The 19,496-nt window shown below is 45.4% G+C and overlaps 1 protein-coding gene and 1 long non-coding RNA gene across 2 annotated transcripts in view; one reads left to right on the top strand and one right to left on the bottom strand.

Moving 5' to 3' along the window:
* Positions 1–1,967, bottom strand: part of ANTXR2 (ANTXR cell adhesion molecule 2) — a 123,574-nt gene extending 121,607 nt beyond the window's left edge. The window contains exons 1-2 of the mRNA XM_067297454.1: positions 1,808–1,967; positions 672–743 (exon numbers count right to left, since the gene is read on the bottom strand). Of these exons, the coding sequence (XP_067153555.1) occupies positions 672–743; positions 1,808–1,956 (221 nt within the window). The 5' untranslated portion in view covers positions 1,957–1,967. The remainder of the gene's footprint in view (positions 1–671; positions 744–1,807) is intronic.
* Positions 1,968–4,161: 2,194 nt separating this feature from the next.
* On the top strand, positions 4,162–19,082 carry LOC106484913 (uncharacterized). Its single transcript, XR_001292637.2, has 3 exons — positions 4,162–4,628; positions 16,932–17,014; positions 17,867–19,082. It is a non-coding gene; the product is annotated as an uncharacterized lncRNA (long non-coding RNA).
* The last annotated feature ends 414 nt before the right edge of the window (positions 19,083–19,496 follow it).

The following is a 19,496-nucleotide window of genomic DNA, read 5'->3' as shown; positions in this document are numbered from 1 at the left end:
TATTTTCTTTAGAAAAAAATGGCAACATCTATGTCTGTGTATTTGGGGGGCTCTGTTTGTTTTATTGGCTTTTTTTTAAGTTGCTACATCACAGTAATCCTCAGCTCTTTGCACAGAGTACAGCTAGCCAGTATTTACAACAGCCATATCTGCAACAGAAATACTTGCCAGACAATAGCACTAGTCAGGTACACATCAAGTTGGTCACATCCATGGGATCAGACATTATACATATATTATCACACAACTTATATTGTTAACACGGCACAAATTTCATACACATTTGTCTGCACTTGAAAGATCTTCCCTTGCTTTTGACCTGCATCATCTGTTCACATATATAGACATGTACCTGGATTGTCTTCTTATCTAGACCTCTAAAAGTAATATACAAGAAATACTGTTTCAGAAATAAGCCACGTGGCTTATGGAAAAACAATACTTAGAAAAATCAAATCAAATCTGAGAGCAGTATTTAAAGATGCATATTATCACCTTTCTACTCAGTTCCAAACATGAGAAAATTAAGAAGTTTCCAACATTTTCTAGCTATTTGGGTACTAAGAGCTAAAACTTAACATGTTTGTGAAACATGTACATCTAATAACCTTACAGAAGGGTGGTTTTTTTCAACATATCCCATTATAGAAGTTACAATGAGCAAAACACACCTCACAAATCTTTCTGTCAGTTGATTTACAAAATCATATATTTCATGCCAGTTCTGTGCTACACTCCCAGATCTGAAAAGAAAACAAAACCACATTAGTAGGCCTTATTTAAGGAAACCAGGCAAAGAAGATGACAATTTCAGTGAGAAATTAGACAACATGGGACTATTTGTTTTTCTAATTATTTCAAGTTACCACCAACCCAGGCTCAGGGTGGTACTGGCACATGATTTTTTATTTTTTTTTGTCACGATTTGTCAAGCCAAGACATAGCAAAATGCATACAGTAAATAGCACATCACAGTGAAAGAGAGCAAAACGATCTTGCTGTGAGGCCCAGCAGCATCAATTCAAATAGCCACCCTATCAAACCGAAGGCTTTTCTCTCTCCCCACCCGCAAACGCCAGCGTGCTGACGGTGACTTGTTATGTACAAACCTCCCTATTAAAAACATGATAATCAACAGCTGTTGCGGGGGAGGGGTGGCAGATGCTGCCGGTTGCTCAGGCTGACTGAAAAATGTCCACGGATATACTTTTGGTCAGAAAACGCAGCTTCGCTAAAATCAAGGTTTTTTTTTCCAGGAACTTTACAGTTTCTGTGAACGCGGGGGGGGGACTAAAAGAAACACCCTGATCTTCGGCATGACTTTGAGAGTGTAAAAAAGAAACGGTTTGCAAAGGCTAAAAACTTTCTGCGCCTCCTTATTCCGCTGCTTTCTGCCTCAATACGGACGTTAGGCAAAGCCACGCACTCCGGCACCGCATCCGCGTAGCTTGCTGCCGCGGCGACGCTCGGGCTCCGCGCTCGGGCGCTCGCGAGGCGAAACTTTCCTCCCCCGGGGCCGCCGCACAGCGCGGCCCGAGCACGGCGCTCCCGCCACGGCTGCGGGCTCCCGCCGCGCCCCCTCAGCGCAGCGCAGCGCAGCGCAGCGCGCGGCCGCGGCGAAGGCGGCCGTTGGTCCGTAACGGTCGGCGCCGCGCGCGCCACACAGCCCCGCGCGCCTCCTTCCCCCCCCCCAACCGCGCCGCCCGCCAACGGCTCCCCGCAACGGCTCTAACGGCCGCGCGCCCGCACCTCCCGCCGGCAACAAAAGCACCGCCCGCAGGCGCCGTCCCCGCCGCGCAGCCCTTACTTGTCCAGCACGAAGTACATGTCGAAGGCGCCGTGGCACGACGGCCCCTCGGGGGCCGGGGCGGCGGCGGGCAGCAGCGGCAGCAGCAGCAGCCAAGCCGGGCCGCGGGGGGCGAGGCGCCCCCGGCGCCGGGGCGCGGGCGCGGCCATGGGGCCCCCGGGGCGGCGAGCGGGCGCGGGACGCGGCCCCGCGCGCGGCGGCGGCGGCGGCGGCGGCGGCGGCGGCGGCGGCGGGGAGAGGCGCGGGCCCGGCGCTGCCGTCCTGCCGCTCAGCGGGCGCGGGCGGTGCTGAAGTGGCCGCCCCTCGCCCGCCGCCGCGGCTCGCCCGGCCCGGCCCGGCCCTCCCCGCCCGTCAGCGGCGGCGGCGGCGGCTGTGCCTGAGGCGGGGGCCGGGGCCGGGGCCGGGGCCGCGGGCGGGCGGGCGGGCTCGGCGCGCCCCTCCGCGCCTCTGTGGCGCGGCCCGCCTCCCTCCCTCCCTCCGTCCCTCACCCGCCCGCCGCTGGCGGCCACCCGCAACTTCGGCAATGGCGACCCCGCGGCGGCCCGGTCCCCTCCCCCCGCCGCCGCCGCCGCCGCCGCCACAGGCGCCTCCCCGGCAGGCGGCGGCCTCCCGGCGGTGTCCCCGGGGTGACGGGGCCGGCCCGCGGCCACCGGGGCCCTGCGGCAGCCCCCCCCCTCCCCCGCCGGGGGTCCCAGCTCAGCGGGCGCGGGGGGCAAAAACGCATCGCTTTCCTTCCTGCCTCGGGTCTTTTCGGCAGGGTGAGCCCCGTTACTGAGGACACCGGTTCGAAACTGAGAGGTGAGAGGTGAGTTTTGGAGAAGTCGAGCCTCATCGAGCCCGAGCTTTGTGAAACCCACCACTGTTGTGGTCGCCGGGGGAGCAGAAACGTCCCCAGCCCCATCTGGTTTCAGCTTGGCTTGCACAAAGTTTAAAAACCCACAAGAGCTGGCCAAACTGATTACAACACGCTAGAAATATTTTTTTCCATACTACCACTGAAAACTCTTAATTAAAACAAAACCGTGGCTCTCTAAGCTTTTCATTCTTCTGGAGGACAGGCGTCATCTCTGTTACATTAATCTAACCAACTTCCTCACTGAGATTTGAAACTCAACCTGTCCATTAAGTGAGTTTATGTCAGCTGCTCATTGAGCAGATTTAACCAAGAAGCTACTGCATTCCTCTTTTTTTTTTTTAATATAAATTAATATTTCAGCTTTTGAGCGTTCATCTTAGGGTTCTTTTCCAGGGGTGCTGAACGTTCGACTTTTTTTCTAAATCAGCAGTCAGCTAAAAACGGAGCAGTAAATTCTGTATTGTTTTAGAAAATGTAGGAATTGCACACATGTTCACATTCACTATATATGTCCTGCTATCACAATTCTTTTGTATGTATATGCAATTCACTTTACAACTGTACAAGTAAGGCATTTTTCTCTGTTTTAGAAACTAGCTACAATAGAGCCAAACTGTTGCTCTGGGACTGTGCACGTGGTAACCACCAAAATACAGTGATTTACAATGGACTTTGCAAAGCTAAATATAGAGCAAACATTTGGTTTGAAACATAAGCTGGATCCTTCACAGTGAACATGAGGCACTGTAGAAAGCGTCACTTTATGCTACAAGAATGTTATCTTTCAGATTTTTCCATCTGTGGTTTCAGATTTTAACAGGAAGTTCAAACATACTTAATAATCTTAAAATATTATCTGCAGGCTAAAAAGATGTGTGAATTTTCTTTGATGAAAAATTATGGTCATATGACAAGCTACATAAACCAAAATTATCTCTGAAGTTAAAAATAAATGTCTAGCCTCTATTTCTTTATTTTGTTTCTGGACTTTATGCCACAAACACTATGTGACAAGTGATTAACAGGATTTGACATAAAATTAGTATTCATTTTTTCACCACTTAATATGCACCCAACTTTGTTTTAATAGCATCTACTTGCAGCAGTTTTAATTTACAGTAAACCACATTCATGGTCATGATGCAGGGACACAGGGCTCTCAAGCGCCAAAGATCTCAACAGCCTTCACATTAGGGCTAAGCTGAGCATTCTGTCTTCAATGTGTTAAGTTGCATCTTACTAGCAAAGTAATAAGAGGGACTATCACATTTGCTAGAGCTCTCAAATTTACCAAAAACCTGTCTCCCATCATAATATCAATCACAGGAGCATTGAGTCAATACGGCTGTCCAACTGTGGAAAGATAAAACACAGTTCAAAGGTGCCACATGCCTTATGAGAAAAAAACATGTTTCCCTCAGTAGCTGACAATTCTGAAATGAATGGTTTGCAGTGGAACTGGTCAGAGGGTGAGCAATTTACCAAGACAAAAATCCCCCAGAAATTACTCTTTCTTCCCCATCAACTGCCAAATAAATTATTCATGAATCAATATGAGTTTGTGACTGGCAGTAGGCTGTCATGGCCTTGTGGCTTTTATTAAATTAATGTTTTATGGAACTTTTGGGCTGTGTAGAGGATATTACCTGGAACCCTACCATTCATTCCCAAGATTCTCTTTTTTTTTTTTTTCTCATAGAAAATATCTGGTTTCTTAGGTGGACCATCTTATATGCATTTCCCTTTCTACAGTCACTGTTTCATTGTCTATTTTTAATTTAATTTTTTCACAGGGTTCCCCTGGCCTCTAGGCTGCACCCACTGGCGAAGCAAATTTTCCTTTTTGTGTTTAATCTTTTCTGTTCTTTAAGCTAGAGAAGATTCTTCCCGCTCAGACACCATGGGATCATCAGCGACTCCTGCATCATTTTTGTGGCCGGCTGTACTTCTCAAGGACACACGGTGGTAAGTTTCAGCCCCTCTAGTTGCAGTCTGTTACTGGTTGGCTCCTGCACAGCATTTTGTATAGGCATACCTCGGATAGACACTCCTCATGCAGACAGACAGACAAACTAGGAAAATGAAGCACGGAGCAGTTTTAGTTGATCTTAGACAATACAGCTGATCCACATGAGGGAATTCCTCATCCTGCTAGGATCTTCGTATATACAGGTATAGGAGCTTTAAGAATCTCCCGGGAAGAAACGCCCTTGGTGTAGACATTGCGGGGCCCCCTCATGAGGCCTGATCAGCAGGAATAGGGGTGAGAATAGCAGGGGGATATATCCTCTTAGGAAGCGTCGGGGGGGGGGTGCACGCGAGTGCAGCTGGTCTGGGTTTCAGGGCTGCCAGGAGACCACTCCAAGCTGCCGTAACCTCAAACTGTTTCCCAAGCATCCCACGGCAGGCCCTGCTGCTCTTGGTGCGTGCTGTGCTTGTAACAGGCACTGCAAGTTTCCTAGCAGTGAGGCTAGTGCTCCAGCCACTAAACCGCAACACCATGTCTTAAAGTTGATAGTCATTTATACAAGGAGGTGAAACAAAGTGCATCTTTGATTCAAGAGCAACAGTTACTGAAAAAAATTCACAAGAGAAGCATATCTGTTATACTTCTTTCCCACAAGAGCTGAAGTGATGTGGCTATTACAAAAACATGGCTTACTGCAAGCTTTCATAATGGGATTGCTGTTTTACTGCAGATACAGAGGCTGGCATACAACTCAGGAGAATGCAGATAGCATGAGCATTTAGACAAAATGTCATTGATAGGTGAGAAAAATAGACAGTATGGTGGATTGATATTTGTTATCCCCATTGAGTCTCTGCCTTTGAGTCAACATCTTTCTTCTTCACGCATGATAAAATACAAGAAGAATCCTGTGTCAGTCAGCCAATGATAAGCTGGCAAAGTTGATATCTTTAACATCCATCTTCTCCTTGTCACTTCTAACAAAAAGGTTTCCCATGTTGAATTGGCTCTTGGAACGACAGTACTTCACACAGAATTTTGAAGTATTTTCTTGTTAGATAGAATCACAGCACAGTTCCACTATTGTGAGATCAAACAAATAATTTCTGTTTTCCCTAATGCAGACCTATGAACAACCTTAATCATTTAAACAAATGTTATTTCTTATAGAAAGAAGGACTTGAGGATTGCAGATTGTTGTCAGCATTCCCCATGTATAGGCATGTGTCATATATTAAACCCCAAACAAATTTATTGTCGAATCCATACTGGCATTATAATATATATTTTTTTCCTTTCTAAATCATTTAATTTTGCTTTCAGCACAAATAAAACAGTCAGATGAAGCGGCTCTGTCAGGCAGTTAGAACAGGATGATTAAAAAGAGCTTTACAAAAATGAAGTACATGAAATATACAAAAATAAAATTTACTTAGATTTCAGTCCTACCGTATCTGTAAATCTTAGTCTACCAGTAATTGAAGTTTCAACTGCACAAACATAATGGAACTTTTTTTTTTTAATCATGACAATGACCTGCCAAGGCTCATGTGGCTTTTACAGGCCTTGTAGGTGAATCAGGCCTATGGCCTGTGCCAGAAAGGATCTTAGGCCTCTTCCTAAGAGCAGGGAAAGTTGTAGTCCAAGGCAGCCCACTGGAGATATTCTCTTCTTTCATTTTGTTGCATCTCCTGCTGTCTTGGGATAGTTTCCTGTGTGCAAAGTGCTGTGACCTGACATATCGATGTCAGAATACATTCTCCAGTGCCATTCAGAATGCAAATCCAAGTCTCGGTATGATGTAATCTGGAAATTTCACAAAAGTCCATGGACCAACAATGGTTTATATCAGCTGAAGATCTGGCTCACAAAGTTGTTAATGTTTTTGAACTAGCAAGGCCAAAGGGTAAGTAAACTGTATTTTACAGTCCCTGTGGATGCACAAAACACAGAAGATTAAGGACTGAGCAGGCTGTGCATTGTCAAAGACCCAAATAAAGGAAAGGCTCATAATCCGTTACATTTAAGAAACGCTGAGCAATGCTGGCCTCTCTCTCTGCAGATGCCTCTGATGTAGCAGAGCAGGCATCCTAAGAGTTATCAAAACAACTCTGCACATTGGCCTTCAGAGCTACACAAGTCAGCCCAGAGCCCTGGGAGTGTTTGTCTCGCCTGGGAATACGTGTCATATTATCCAGCTGTTAGAAATTTTACCTCAAATGCATGTGACCAACTGTTTTTGGAATGACCTTCCCTGCCAAGTGGAGATTTGTGGTAGCCATAGTTTGCTCTTTTCTTGTTTCCAAGTGTGTGAATTCCTCTTCTCTTCTGTGGTTTATGCTGAAGTAGCACATAAATCAAGCCTGTTTTGCTGAAACGGTTACATGAGACAAAGATGGGCACCGAGGTACAGAGGAATAGCTTGTGGCTAGTTACATTTGTTTGGCTTCATTTGCACAACTGCCTGGAGGCCTCCTTTCCTAATTCTCAGAACTCACTATTCAGTTGTCTCTCTCACCTCTTTCGAGTGCTGAGGGAGCTGGCGGATGTTATTGCTAAGCCTCTCTCCATCATCTTTGAAAGGTCATGGAGAACAGGAGAGGTGCCTGAAGACTGGAAGAAAGCCAATGTCACCCCAGTCTTCAAAAAGGGCAAGAAGGAGGACCCAGGGAACTACAGGCCAGTCAGCCTCGCCTGCATCCCTAGAAAGGTGATGGAGCAGCTCATCCTGGAGGCCATCTACAAGCATGTGGAGGACAAGAAAGTGATCAGGAGTAGTCAGCATGGCTTCATCAAGGGGAAATCATGCCTAACCAATCTGATAGCCTTCTATGATGGAATGACTGGCTGGGTAGATGAGGGGAGAGCAGTGGATGTTGTCTACCTTGACTTCAGCAAGGCTTTTGACACTGTCTCCCATAACATCCTCATAGACAAGCTGAGGAAGTGCAGGCTAGATGAGTGGACAGTGAGGTGGACTGAGAACTGGCTGAATGGCAGAGCTCAGAGGATTGTGATCAGCGGTGCAGAGTCTAGTTGGAGGCCTGTAGCTGGCGGTGTCCCGCAGGGGTCAGTACTGGGTCCAGTCTTGTTCAACTTCTTCATCAATGACCTGGATGAAGGGACAGAGTGCACCCTCAGCAAGTTTGCTGACGATACAAAACTGGGAGGAGTGGCTGATACCCCAGAGGGCTGTGCTGCCATTCAAAGAGACCTGGACAGGCTGGAGAGGTGGGCGGAGAGGAACCTCATGAAGTTCAACAAAGGCAAGTGCAGGGTCCTGCACCTGGGGAGGAATAACTCCATGCACCAGTACAGGTTGGGGGTTGACCTGCTGGAAAGCAGCTCTGTGGAGAAGGCCCTGGGAGTGCTGGTGGACACCAAGTTAAGCATGAGGCAGCACTGTGCCCTTGTTGGCCAGTGGTATCCTGGGGTGCATCAGGAAGAGTGTTGCCAGCAGGTGGAGGGAGGTGATTCTCCCCCTCTACTCAGCCCTGCTGAGGCCACATCTGGAGTGCTGTGTCCAGTTCTGGGCTCCCCAGTACAAGAGAGACATGGAGCTACTGGAGCGAGTCCAGCAAAGGGCCACAAAGGTGATTAGGGGACTGGAACATCTCTCTTATGAGGAAAGGCTGAGAGAGTTTAGCCTGGAGAAGAGAAGGCTGAGAGGAGATCTTATCAATGTGTACAAGTATCTGAAGGGAAGGTGTCAAGAGGATGGGACCAGACTCTTTTCAGTGGTGCCCAGTGACAGGACATGAGGCAACAGGCACAAACTGAAACACAGACAATTCCATCTGAACATGAGGAAAAACTTTTTCACTGTGAGGGTGACAGAGCACTGGAAGAGGTTGCCCCGAGAGGTTGTGGAGTCTCCTTCTCTGGAGATATTCAAAACCCGCCTGGGTGCGATCCTGTGCAACATGTTCTAGGTGACCCTGCTTGAGCAGGAGGGTTGGACTAGATGATCTCCAGAGGTCCCTTCCAACCTCAGTGATTCTGTCATTCTGTGATTCTGTGATTCCCTTCTTTATTCACCACTACAGGAGCCATCAAGTGCTAAGTAAAACTTAAGCTAAACTTAGCAGTTTAACCCCATAAAGGTAGGCATTTTTCACTGTGTGATTACCCTAACAGGAAGAACAGTTCAAAGAAAAATAGCTTATATAGAAATCCATCAGAAAGACAGACTCATGGAGCTAAATTCAGAAATGCTGCAAGACCCTAGTTAAGCTGGACACTTGCTGCTCCCTTTAGTACCCATAGAGATACTTGCTTGTATCCAAGGAGCTGAATTGGGGGATATTAGGATGCCAAAATGAGAGAAAGTCATGTTACAATGAGGGGAGAGGATTCCTAATGCTCTTGCCTGTGCCAGGGGACCCGGACTTGCTGTCCACCTTCATCCTCACGCTGGGTGAGTCACTTTGTGTTTGGTTCCACATCCAGAGTAATAAAAAGTCCCCTTTGTTTACTCTCCCATCGATCTTGCATGGAGCTCACCAGTGCAAGAACATCTTTTACAGTTGATTCCTGTGACATGATATTCACAAGCAGTGGCTGGGACGGGACAAGAGGGAAAACAAAGGAACCAGGGAGAAACTACCTAACTGCCAGTCTCGGGTGCATTTGGTATTCATAAGGCTGACAGCATTTGGAGAGACCATGTAGAGGAAGCATCTCCCAAAACATGTGCTTATCTAAAGTTTCTTCAAGCATCTAAAGCCAGCTGGTCCTCTCCAGGCCTTTTTACATCCCCAAAATTACAGGGTTGTGTTTCATTTCTGCCTGGTTTTAGTCTGGTGAAGGAAGGGTGGGTCTGGCATTATTTTATCCTGTTGACACATTTTGCAGGCAGACCACTGCACAGTAGGAAATGCAGTGATGAGTCCATGCTCCTGCCTTTGCAGGAACCTCAGGTCACCCATCCTGACTTTGGATGGCCAACCCACTCAAGCAAGCAAGTTTATTCTTTTCAGCACCACTAGTCTTAGGGCTGCACAGCATTTCCCAGCTTAGGGACATGGTCAGCTTGAACCTTGCAGATTACAATATCCGTCATAAACTGGGAAACTTTCCAGTGGATGGCCCTGATATAAGAAAAGTACTTAACAACTTATTTAATTTTAAGCATTTTCTTTGTTCTGTGGAAGGCAATCAGTTGAACCCCATATTTACAGGCAGGCCTCTATTTATGTGCTTTAACAAATGAATGCTCATGAAAAGAAAACTCAGGGTTTTTTTTGATTTGAGGACTTCTCACCCCACACTGAGGGGTCATATTTTGGCTATGGTAGATTGAAAAGGCAGAAAAAGAGTATTTGTACTTCTTTAAAGGATCCTTTATTCCTGTATGCAATATACAAATAATTAAAAGAAGGTGTTCGTTGATTCTAGAGGAGGGAAATCACTGATCATTTAAAACACAACTTCTGCACACAGCTTAAAAATAATCTAGCACTAGCAGCAAAAATGTTCATGTGGAAGGTTGATGCATAGATCAACAAAAATTCACTGCCAAGATTTATTACGGAGAAAGTAGCAAACAATACAGTTTAGAACACATCTGGGATTATACAACTCCTTTCTTTTTCTTCAGGGCTTGTAGATAATTTCCCCACATGTTCTCCCTTAAGATCCACCCATCCACACCTTCTTTTTGGCCCAGAGTGTTAGGGAAGGCTTTAGACAAACTGCATTTGTGCCAAACTGAACTCAGCTTATTTCAGAACTAAGTAGTTGGAGCAAAAAATCCACCTGTAACTTTAATGCAACCCAACTGAAAGCCTGGCCCTGCCATTAGATGAGGAGGTCATCTGGCTTAAGCAAAATCAACAGTGGGTCAGTAAATGGAGGAGCTGTTTTTCCTATAGACTGCAAAGGGTTGGGTGGTCTTTGTTGCTCCTTAAAGTCAATTCTTGTCCAGGATACCTCTGAACAGCAATTGTGAGATGTACTGCTTTCTAGAGGATGCTCAAATATTGCCAAAATTTTGCCTGGGAGAAATTCAACTTCATGTGTGGCTGCAGTTCTAATGAGTTAAATATACATTCTGATTAAGGTTCAGATTTGGCATTCTGCCACGTGCTACAGGAGCAAAATGACACAGGAGAGCTTAAGGCTCCCTGGCCCTTTTCACGGTTTCAGAGAGGCCTGTTCAGCCTGTGTGCTAGAGCACCTTTCATGGCTGCAGTGATACTTAAGAGGCTGTTTCAAGAATATAACGTACCACCTTCTTGATCTGACACGATGGCTGCAGGTAACGTGGCTGCGGGCACCAGAGAGCTCTTTGAGAGACTCTGCCACATGGAGCTGTACAAACTGAAGGACAAGGTGACACTAACGCAGTCCCTTGAGCTGTTCCAGTTTAAAACAGTGCTTGATTCTAGGCACCTCATATGAAATATTTCTCTTGTCCCATCACAGGATATAAACAACACATGCAAGTCTCATACCTTGCAAAAGAAAGTAGAAAATAATGCGATTCCAAAAGTTATACATTATGCAGGGGGTCATACAAGAGTTGCTGGAGGATTAGCAACGCAAATCCTTTTTTTCCCTTTGCAGATGTTGCCCAGGAGACTATGCTCATTTGATAAATGAGTGTATAAATGAATAAACAAAAACAGTAGCATTAAGTAACACAGGAACTCTCATGTTAGTATGTGTTTTTGCATGTATCATCCAGATGGAAACTACCTGTCTAGACAAATCTGGGAATTATGCAAGTTCAGAATTCCTGAGTAATCATTCCTTTTGGAGACAATGCAATAGTTTGTGATACCCCTTTTTTTTGTTTGTTTGTGTTTGTGATAGACCCCAAAGCACATAAAAAACCCTCTCAACTCCAAAACCCAGAAAACCTAGACACTGGCAATATGTTGGATGAGAGAAGCTAAAAGTGTGAGAATATGGAGTTCTTTCACTATGTGCATATTGGACCATTGTTTGTCCAGATCAGCCAGGGATAATAATTGATATTCATTTGTGGTCTCAGCATTGGTGGAAAAGGCTCCCTTATTTTCCAGTATGATTATCTGCTGACTGGTTCGCTGCTCAGAAGCACAAGGCACCTTTTGCAGAACTGTTAGTTTCCACTCTGCTCCTGGTGACCAGAGGGAATGAAAACAAAGAAGCAAGGGTGCTGTCCTGGTGCAAATCAGCACAGAATAAAAATAAATCTATCCAGGCCTGGGAGAGCAAAAGACTGTGATAGAAAACATCAAGCTCACACTCTGTCCCGAGAGCCACTGCTGGCTCAGAGCAGCATGGAGGGATAACTTAGGATGGGATTTTAGCACAACTCTAGAGTTTTAGTGACCCTTTTTGGTCTTCTCAGGAAACAACTACACAGCCAGAGGAGAAGGAGGAATGAAACAGACAGTAAACTCTCCACGAAGAGCAATGCATTGAAAGGGCAATGGATTTCTGAGCAGGTGCCTGAAGAAAAAAAGAAAAAAATGCACAAGCAGATACAAAGCAACTCCTGATCCTGCAGCTAATGAATTTGCTACAGTTTCATGATTGACTCTATAAAGAGAAGGATCAAACCCCTGGTAGAGTACATCCAAACAGAAATGTAACTTTTGTTTCACTTTGGGTTATACTGGTTAAAAAGTTACTAGTGTTTATCTAGCCTGACCTCTTTGGGGATGGAAAGGAGAAAGAGAGCATTACAATGTAAAGTCAATGCTTCCCTCACAGGCCTAGGAATAGAAAGGGAAAATAAGAATTGGGAGGATAAATGATAAAAATACCACTTATACTGCTGTTTGGGGAAAATTATGTAAATATTTATGCAAAGACAGCTTTGCAGAGCTAGCAAGCTGCAGCAGAACTCCCCTTGACAGTGTGCACAATGCACTGTTGGATCAACAGCCTGAAAAAGCAGATGTGCCAATTTCCTGTATTTGATGGTGATGGCTCCTAATTACGCCAGAGCTGTGGCAATGTCCTCTCTTATGTATGACTCTTAATTTTGTTTCATGAAGTCATCTGTGCAACGTTCTTCCGGCGTGCAATCATTGTCGAGTTACAGTCACGAAGAGCTTCATGCTTAGCAACAACACTAGGCAATGCCTGAAACTTGTGAGCATTGTTTTCACTGGCAGTTTTGGGCACCACCACACAATGTACAGACCACACACAGATACCATTTGCCGTCGGGATTATAGTCACATTTAGAGTGTGAAATTCATTCCCACACAAGCCATGTATACAGCTGAAGTCCCAAGTAACTCCTTAAAAATACAGCTCCCTGGAATGTAACCTTTGTCAGTTGTATAGCCTGGGATCCTTCCGCTGGCATTTAGTTACCTTCAGTTCAGTGCTGTAATACAGTGTGACAAAATTCATGGTGCATAATTTGACCAAACATAACTCATTTTAGGGTTTGACCAAAAATCCACTGTGATTTGGATCTGTTTCTTAGCATTATTTACCCCTTGTAGGTTATATAGTCTGCTGAGAAAGGAGTGATCTGCTGGGGTCAGCTATTCAGCAGGTAAGTGGGAGCTCAGCAGAGACTTGTGCCTAGTAAGGCTGCTGTTAGTTTTGGGGGGAGGGATGTTCCGCTGGTGTTTTTTTGCTGGAGGAGGTTTTGTTAGTGGCATTATTGTTGGTGTATTTTTCAGCAACTTAGTGCTTCCCCCTGCCTTTTTTGGAGAGCAGTCACTTTCCATTTTTTATCAGGTTGTTTGGATTTTTTTCCTTTCAGCTTTTCATCCTTTTTTTCCATCAGTCTTTTGGCAGGTTTTTTTTGGGGGGTCCCCATTTTTGGAGTTTCTTTATGGCATTTTTGTTTAGTTTATTCATTTAGGTGCAGGAGCTTTTATAGTTTTGGGAGAGGCTTTTTGTTTTTTTAGCAGCTTTTCTGTTGTGTGAAGTTTTGAGGGAGAGCTTTTGGGCGACATTTTTTTATTATTCCTCCCTTCCTACCCTTGACAGCTCTTTGTGGGATTTGTTCATTGACTTTTTCAATCAGGTTCTGCTTTCCTTAAATTGAGAGTGCTTCTTCTAGTTGCTTCTGGGGGTGCCTGCAGCTGACAGCAGCTGTTAGGTGTTCCCCAATTGTGGATTTGTGATTATAAGGGCCTGCACCTGGGTCCCATGTTTTCCTGCTGGGTAAGGCTATAGTCATGGGGATATGCTGTGGCTGTGCTCCCAGACCTCAGCAAATAGCAACTTCAGCAGTTTGCAGAGCAGTGGTGTGAGGGGGGCTGGAAATCCTGCTTCAAGTGGTGTTGGGCCCTGCAGCAGTCTTGGTGGGGCTCTCCTGGGGGACTTGGTGCCCAGCTGGGGCCTGGCTGTTCCTGTGCCCTGGGAAGAGGGGGCTGCTGGAGGAGCTGGGTCACAGGAAGGCCTGGTGCTTTTTGTAGGGAGTGGCTGCCCCTGGCCCATGGGAGCCCTGCTTTGCTTGAAGCAACAAGTTACTGGGGGGTGGAGATGTTGGGGCTGCATAGCATGAGGGAGGGTGAACTGGAGACACCAAACCCTTTGCAGAGATCTTCTGGAGGTAAGTGTTTGAGCCCCAGACAGCTGGGTATGGTGCTGGATGAGAGGCAGACTGAGATGTCCAAGCCAGGGAGGCCAGGAGCTTGTGCCCTCTGGTATCTGCAAAAGGGCTCCTTGTGCCTGTTGACCCCAGGGTCTGGGCAGGGCACTGTGTCCAGGAGCCAAGTGAGGGAAACAGATGCTGTAAGCGAGGCTTTGGAGCCAGTTAGGTGGTGAATACCCAGGGCAGAGTGATGTCTACCGGAGAGCCTGTGGCAAGAATAACACTGCTGAAAGGGGGACCCACCTCAAAGCCTGTGTGCAAAGCTACACAATGTGACAAACATGGGAGAAGCTAGACCTCCACATGACTGTGCAGATGGATAATGCTTTGGGAGTACCTGAGACACGGAGAGAGTGCTTGTATGGCTGGAGTGCTGTGGTGCATGGATACAGGCCCTTCAGGAGAGAGGGAGACAGGGACTAGGGGGTAGCCCTTCACATGAAGGAGCTGCTGTGATGTGTGGAGTTGTTCTGTGGAACGGGTGATAGATAGGTGAGTGCTTGTGGGCAGGACATGCCAATGAGGGCAGCACTGTGGTTGGAGATTGCAGAGGGATGTAGGGAGAAAGTTTCACTGTGAGGCCAGCTGAGTACTTGAACAGGGGCCTGGAGAGGTTATCCTTGGAGGTATTTGAGACCAGCCCTGAGTTTTGGTTCGAATTTGATGTTTACTCTGCTTTGAGCAGCAGGTTGGACTAGAGACTTTTCCAACTTGAGTGATTTCCAGGATGTTATTAGGCCGAAAAATTCCTATGCCCAAAGCCCATCAACTTAAACATGGTGGTGGTAATGCTTTCCGTGCCCTGATTAATTTCGGGTTATTATATTTTTCAACAAAACCCAGGAATCTCTTAACTGGTGCTGCAAACTCCAGTCAAACCTTCTAGTGTATGTGTTAGGTGAAAACCTAAACTTGCAAAGTAGACTGGGATTTCTACCTCAGTTTTTCTTTCCTTTTGTCTATTGTCAAAAGACTGCTCAGAAGGAAGTGCGCTTCTGGGCGTGTTTATCGGTTGAGTCACCAGCATGCTAGGTTATTTACCAACTGAGCAATTCTGGTAGCTTGGATGTATGTTACAGTCTGAATTGCCCTATTCGTGTGAGCAGTTCCACTGTCTGGGCAATAAGTAGACATTTGTGCATTAGTGTGATGATACTGGCTCTCAGACAGGAGTGAGACAGCTAGTTATAATATATCTAACTGACTGATATTATATTGTCATGACTCTGGAATGGCCCTTCCTCAAGTTCTCAGTGCTTTAAAAGAAGTTAACTTGTACTATACAGCAAGCAGTACTAATAGGTCCTATTGTCTGTAATTGATGAGATTATCTTTTTTTTTTCTTTCCTATAATTTGGTCACTATGATACATAAGAGTAATATTATCTGGGATTCCAGATTTCATTTTAAGCAGTGATGTTGGCAGATCAGTGAATACAATTATATACTACAGACAGGAAAGGTAGCATCTCTTCACTTGCAGTTGAAACAGCTTTCAGTGTTTCATTTTTATTGGTGCCTTGGAAATGAGAGGTTCAACAAGGCTAGCTTGGAAAGAACCTCCATGGATCAACTACTCAGCATGGAAAAGGTTCAGCAGCAGTTCTGGGTGACATTTGCAGTTGCTACACAGGAATAGTCGCAGAATAAGACGTAGAGTGTAACACTGCTATTGTGATATGGCCAAATTTTAGGACTGATGTTGAATTCCTGCACTCTCCTGGCTTTCATTTCCCCAAGAAAGAACTGGAGTAACAAAGTAAAAGCTTTGTTTTACAAAGTCAAGCAAGAAGCCAACTAGCATGTGATACCAAGACTGGCCTTCCCAGTGTGCCTCTTCAAGCTCTTTGGAAAAATAAGACTGGCTTTGTGGTTAAGCTGGATGTGCAAAAAGACTCTATCATTTGAATTCCACCACTGTTTTCTGCATGATACCCAAGAAGTTGTCTAATCACTCGATCTTCAGCTTTCCATCCGGGACAGAGACTGTCCTTTGTTCCCACCCCACCTTCTCTTTGTCTGGGATGTTTAGATAAGTGCCCAGGTGAGGCTGGATCTCTCTCTGGGGTCTTCCATAGTGCCAGTAACTATGTGCCCCTCACTTATAGGGGACTGGCAGTGCTTGTTTTGTGCCTGTCCATCCTTGGTGATGTCTTGTACGCAATTCCTGTATGGATTTGTGTTGTGCACAGAACTCCTGTTGTGATTGCCCTGCAGGGTCCCGACACAAACATCTGATACAGGCTCCAGTGGGCACTGTCTGGTTCCCTCTCTAACAGCAGAGGAAACAGGCTTGTATGCAGTCAGCCGCAAAGGGAGAACTGTTTGCATCGAGCCATGTTTACTTTTCAAGTTTGAAAACTGTTCATCAATTTTTTTCATGGAAGAAACTTTTCTTTGCCATAAGACCATTATAGCAAAAGAGATTTGTCATGAACTGTATCTAGAATGGGGGTGCTTCAATTCCTGCCAAAACTGTACAAATAAGAGACAGTTTAAGTCACTGGCTAACTCATTTCCTGAGTTGAGGGTGAGTCATTATGTATTCACCTGGGCAGTTCACAGACAGCTCACCTACATAGGCAAAAAAAAAAAAGTAAGCAAAGCTGCCTTGCGCCACACTTGCAGCCAAGTGAAGACAAGCCGTGGTGCATACGCCCCATATGTGTTCCCTGCCAACGCTATACTATCCTCTCCCTCTACTATCTGGATCATTTTCTTGTTTGTCTGTTTGCTCATTTAGTCTTTCCTGCTCCAAACCTTCCAAGAAAGACTGGAACCAGCTGCACTCAGGAAGAAGTCTGAGTCATACTGAACTTTAGAAAGGTATTAGTGCTCACATTAAAAAAAAAACACACATGCCTGCATGCACACACGTATTGGAGACTCTCCCAGCTGGGAAAAGAGCAGGAGGATGTTACCGTTAAACTGTGTTCATTCTGGGCTAGTCTGATGCCCTGCAAGTAGGGTTGTCCCCTTGCTTTTTCCAATTGTCCCCTCAGGAAATACAGTTCTCATGGCCACTTATTACCAACTACATTAGTTCCAGTAATTTCCCCCTCCTAGGGATGCATTTGAGTCTTTGCAAATATATTTTCAGCACCTTCTGTGTTATCTTCCTAGCACTTAGCACTTCCCAAAGCTAAAACTATGTTAAAAGATGGCCATTCTTGGCGGAGTTTGGCAAGCAGAGGGGAATCATTAGCGTCCCCATGTATGCAGAAGGGGGTCAAGTGCAAAATATGGCATCATCTTGCCTAACTTCACGTGTCCTGTATGGTAAACATCCACAGTGAGTTAGTCTTTCTGGGAGATGGGAATATGAAGTTTACCTGACCAAATGTAGGGATCTACTTCTGGATGAGCTGAGTTGCTTCTGCAAGCACCAGAGCCTAGCATGCAAAGCTTGTGTCTAGACACCAGCAAAGCAGATGTCTGGTTAGCTGGATGATTGCCACCCAAAGAAATTGCACAGCTTGCCAGTGGTCCTGAGAGCCACAAATTCAGACTTCGTGTCCTGCTCTACTGTTCTTAACTGTAAAGCCACCTTCTCATAGAGTCTAGGATCCCAGCCATGCTATGAGTGGCACAGTGATGACAATTGCTCTTGTGTTTACTGTGCATAGCATGTTTGGTCCTGATTGATTTTTCTTTTCTTTTCTCTCTTTTTTTTTTAAGTTACTTCACAGACATGAAGTGGAAAGCAGGCCATATACAAGAATTACAAGGGAAACACAGCTATTTTAGGCTTGAAATGTGGCAACTGTTCAAAAGCAGACATCAGCTCTGCACATCCTTATCTACAAGAATACCCCCAGAAAATCATGTCCTATAAATCAAGCCCTACTAATACTTTACTCTCATGAGCCATGTCACAGGAGCCTTGGTGAACAGAAGTGAAAGCAAGCTGAGTCATCAGTTAGGAGTCACCACTTTGTTGCTTATCTCATGAAAATTTATTTGTACACCCTGTCAAAAAAAAGACTGCTCTTCCATCCTTGTTTGTCTGAGACTGGACTGACTGAGCACACAGTACCCCCAATTCAGTCCATGTGGACAGAGGAAAGTGACAGGAGTGTGTAGTATGACTCTGGATGTGCGTGTTGTGAGCAATTTTTAGTGAGGATCCAGTCTTCCTAGAAAGATAGAGGGGTGGGGAGCAGTATGGAGTATGAGGTGTTAATGTGAAAACAGGCTACTAGTACAAATCCTTGCTGCTCCGTCTGTTGCCTGCCTGTGGGGCTGCTTTAATTCACTTAGCTACTAGGAGACAATGGCTCCTAACCAGAAGCTGATTAGGGATACTGGTGTACTACAAGTTATCTCGGCTGCCTGATGAATTAATAGCAAAATAGATCTGATAGGTCTAAATCTAGAGGTTGCCAGCTGGGGTAGGTATACATTTGCAGAACTGTTTGATCACAGTTGTGAAATTAGTACCTAATAGTAAAGGTAGCAAACCTTGCTTGGTGCTATTAACTTGCCCACTCACTAGTATCTGAGTAGTCCAACGTGGTCATTAGGGAAAAAGCATGCGTATGTGCACACACACATATAGGTGTGGAACACAGTGCTACTCTGTATTATAGCCTGGCAATATGAGGGGACTGAGTCACCACCTGATTGTATGTGTTCTTCAGATAAATGACCCAAACTCAACACTATGTGCTTCCTTTTTAACTTAAAAATCAACAGAAATACAATCTTAAGTGTGATATTTCTTTGAGACCTTTACTTTCTGGTGCTTTTCTCCACCTGCCCTACAACTCTGGAGAAACGCATGCCACAGCTTTGCTGCTGTGCAAAAAAAGTTCTCCCATCTTTGCATAAAGATTTCCAGTGTGTAAAACAGGCAGGCTGAAATCCCTCTGTCCCTTTGTATCTCTTTTTAAAGTTCCTAGGTTTCTTTGAATAAATCATGTTAAAAATAGTTTCTTGCCTTTTGTCTTATGGGAACTAAGAGCATTCAGCACCTTGTAGGAAGTATTTCACATCTTGCAGGATGAGGCACTTAGTCACTGAATGGATCTCTTTGATACAGAATGCCACGGTGTAATTTAGAAGCTCATTAGAGATTGTGACCATAGTGACAGATGTTGGTGAGAAGTCAGAACTAACACAAAAAAAAAATAGGGAGCTGTTTGCTACAAGGATGTTTGGAACAAAGTTTTCTGAAATACCTAAGGAGTTTAAATATGATTTGAAAGTTCTTTTCTAGGTTTCTAAGTGTGTAAATCACTTGGAAAATAGGACTAAGGGTCTCAAAACCCTTAAGTCCTTTTTAAGAAGTTAGTCTTGCTTATAACTG

The sequence above is a fragment of the Apteryx mantelli genome, chromosome 5 (genome assembly GCF_036417845.1).
Source record: "Apteryx mantelli isolate bAptMan1 chromosome 5, bAptMan1.hap1, whole genome shotgun sequence".
Taxonomy (NCBI): Eukaryota; Metazoa; Chordata; class Aves; order Apterygiformes; family Apterygidae; genus Apteryx; species Apteryx mantelli.
The sequence above is the reverse complement of the archived record's forward strand: the minus strand, read 5'-3'. Positions and strand labels throughout refer to the sequence as shown.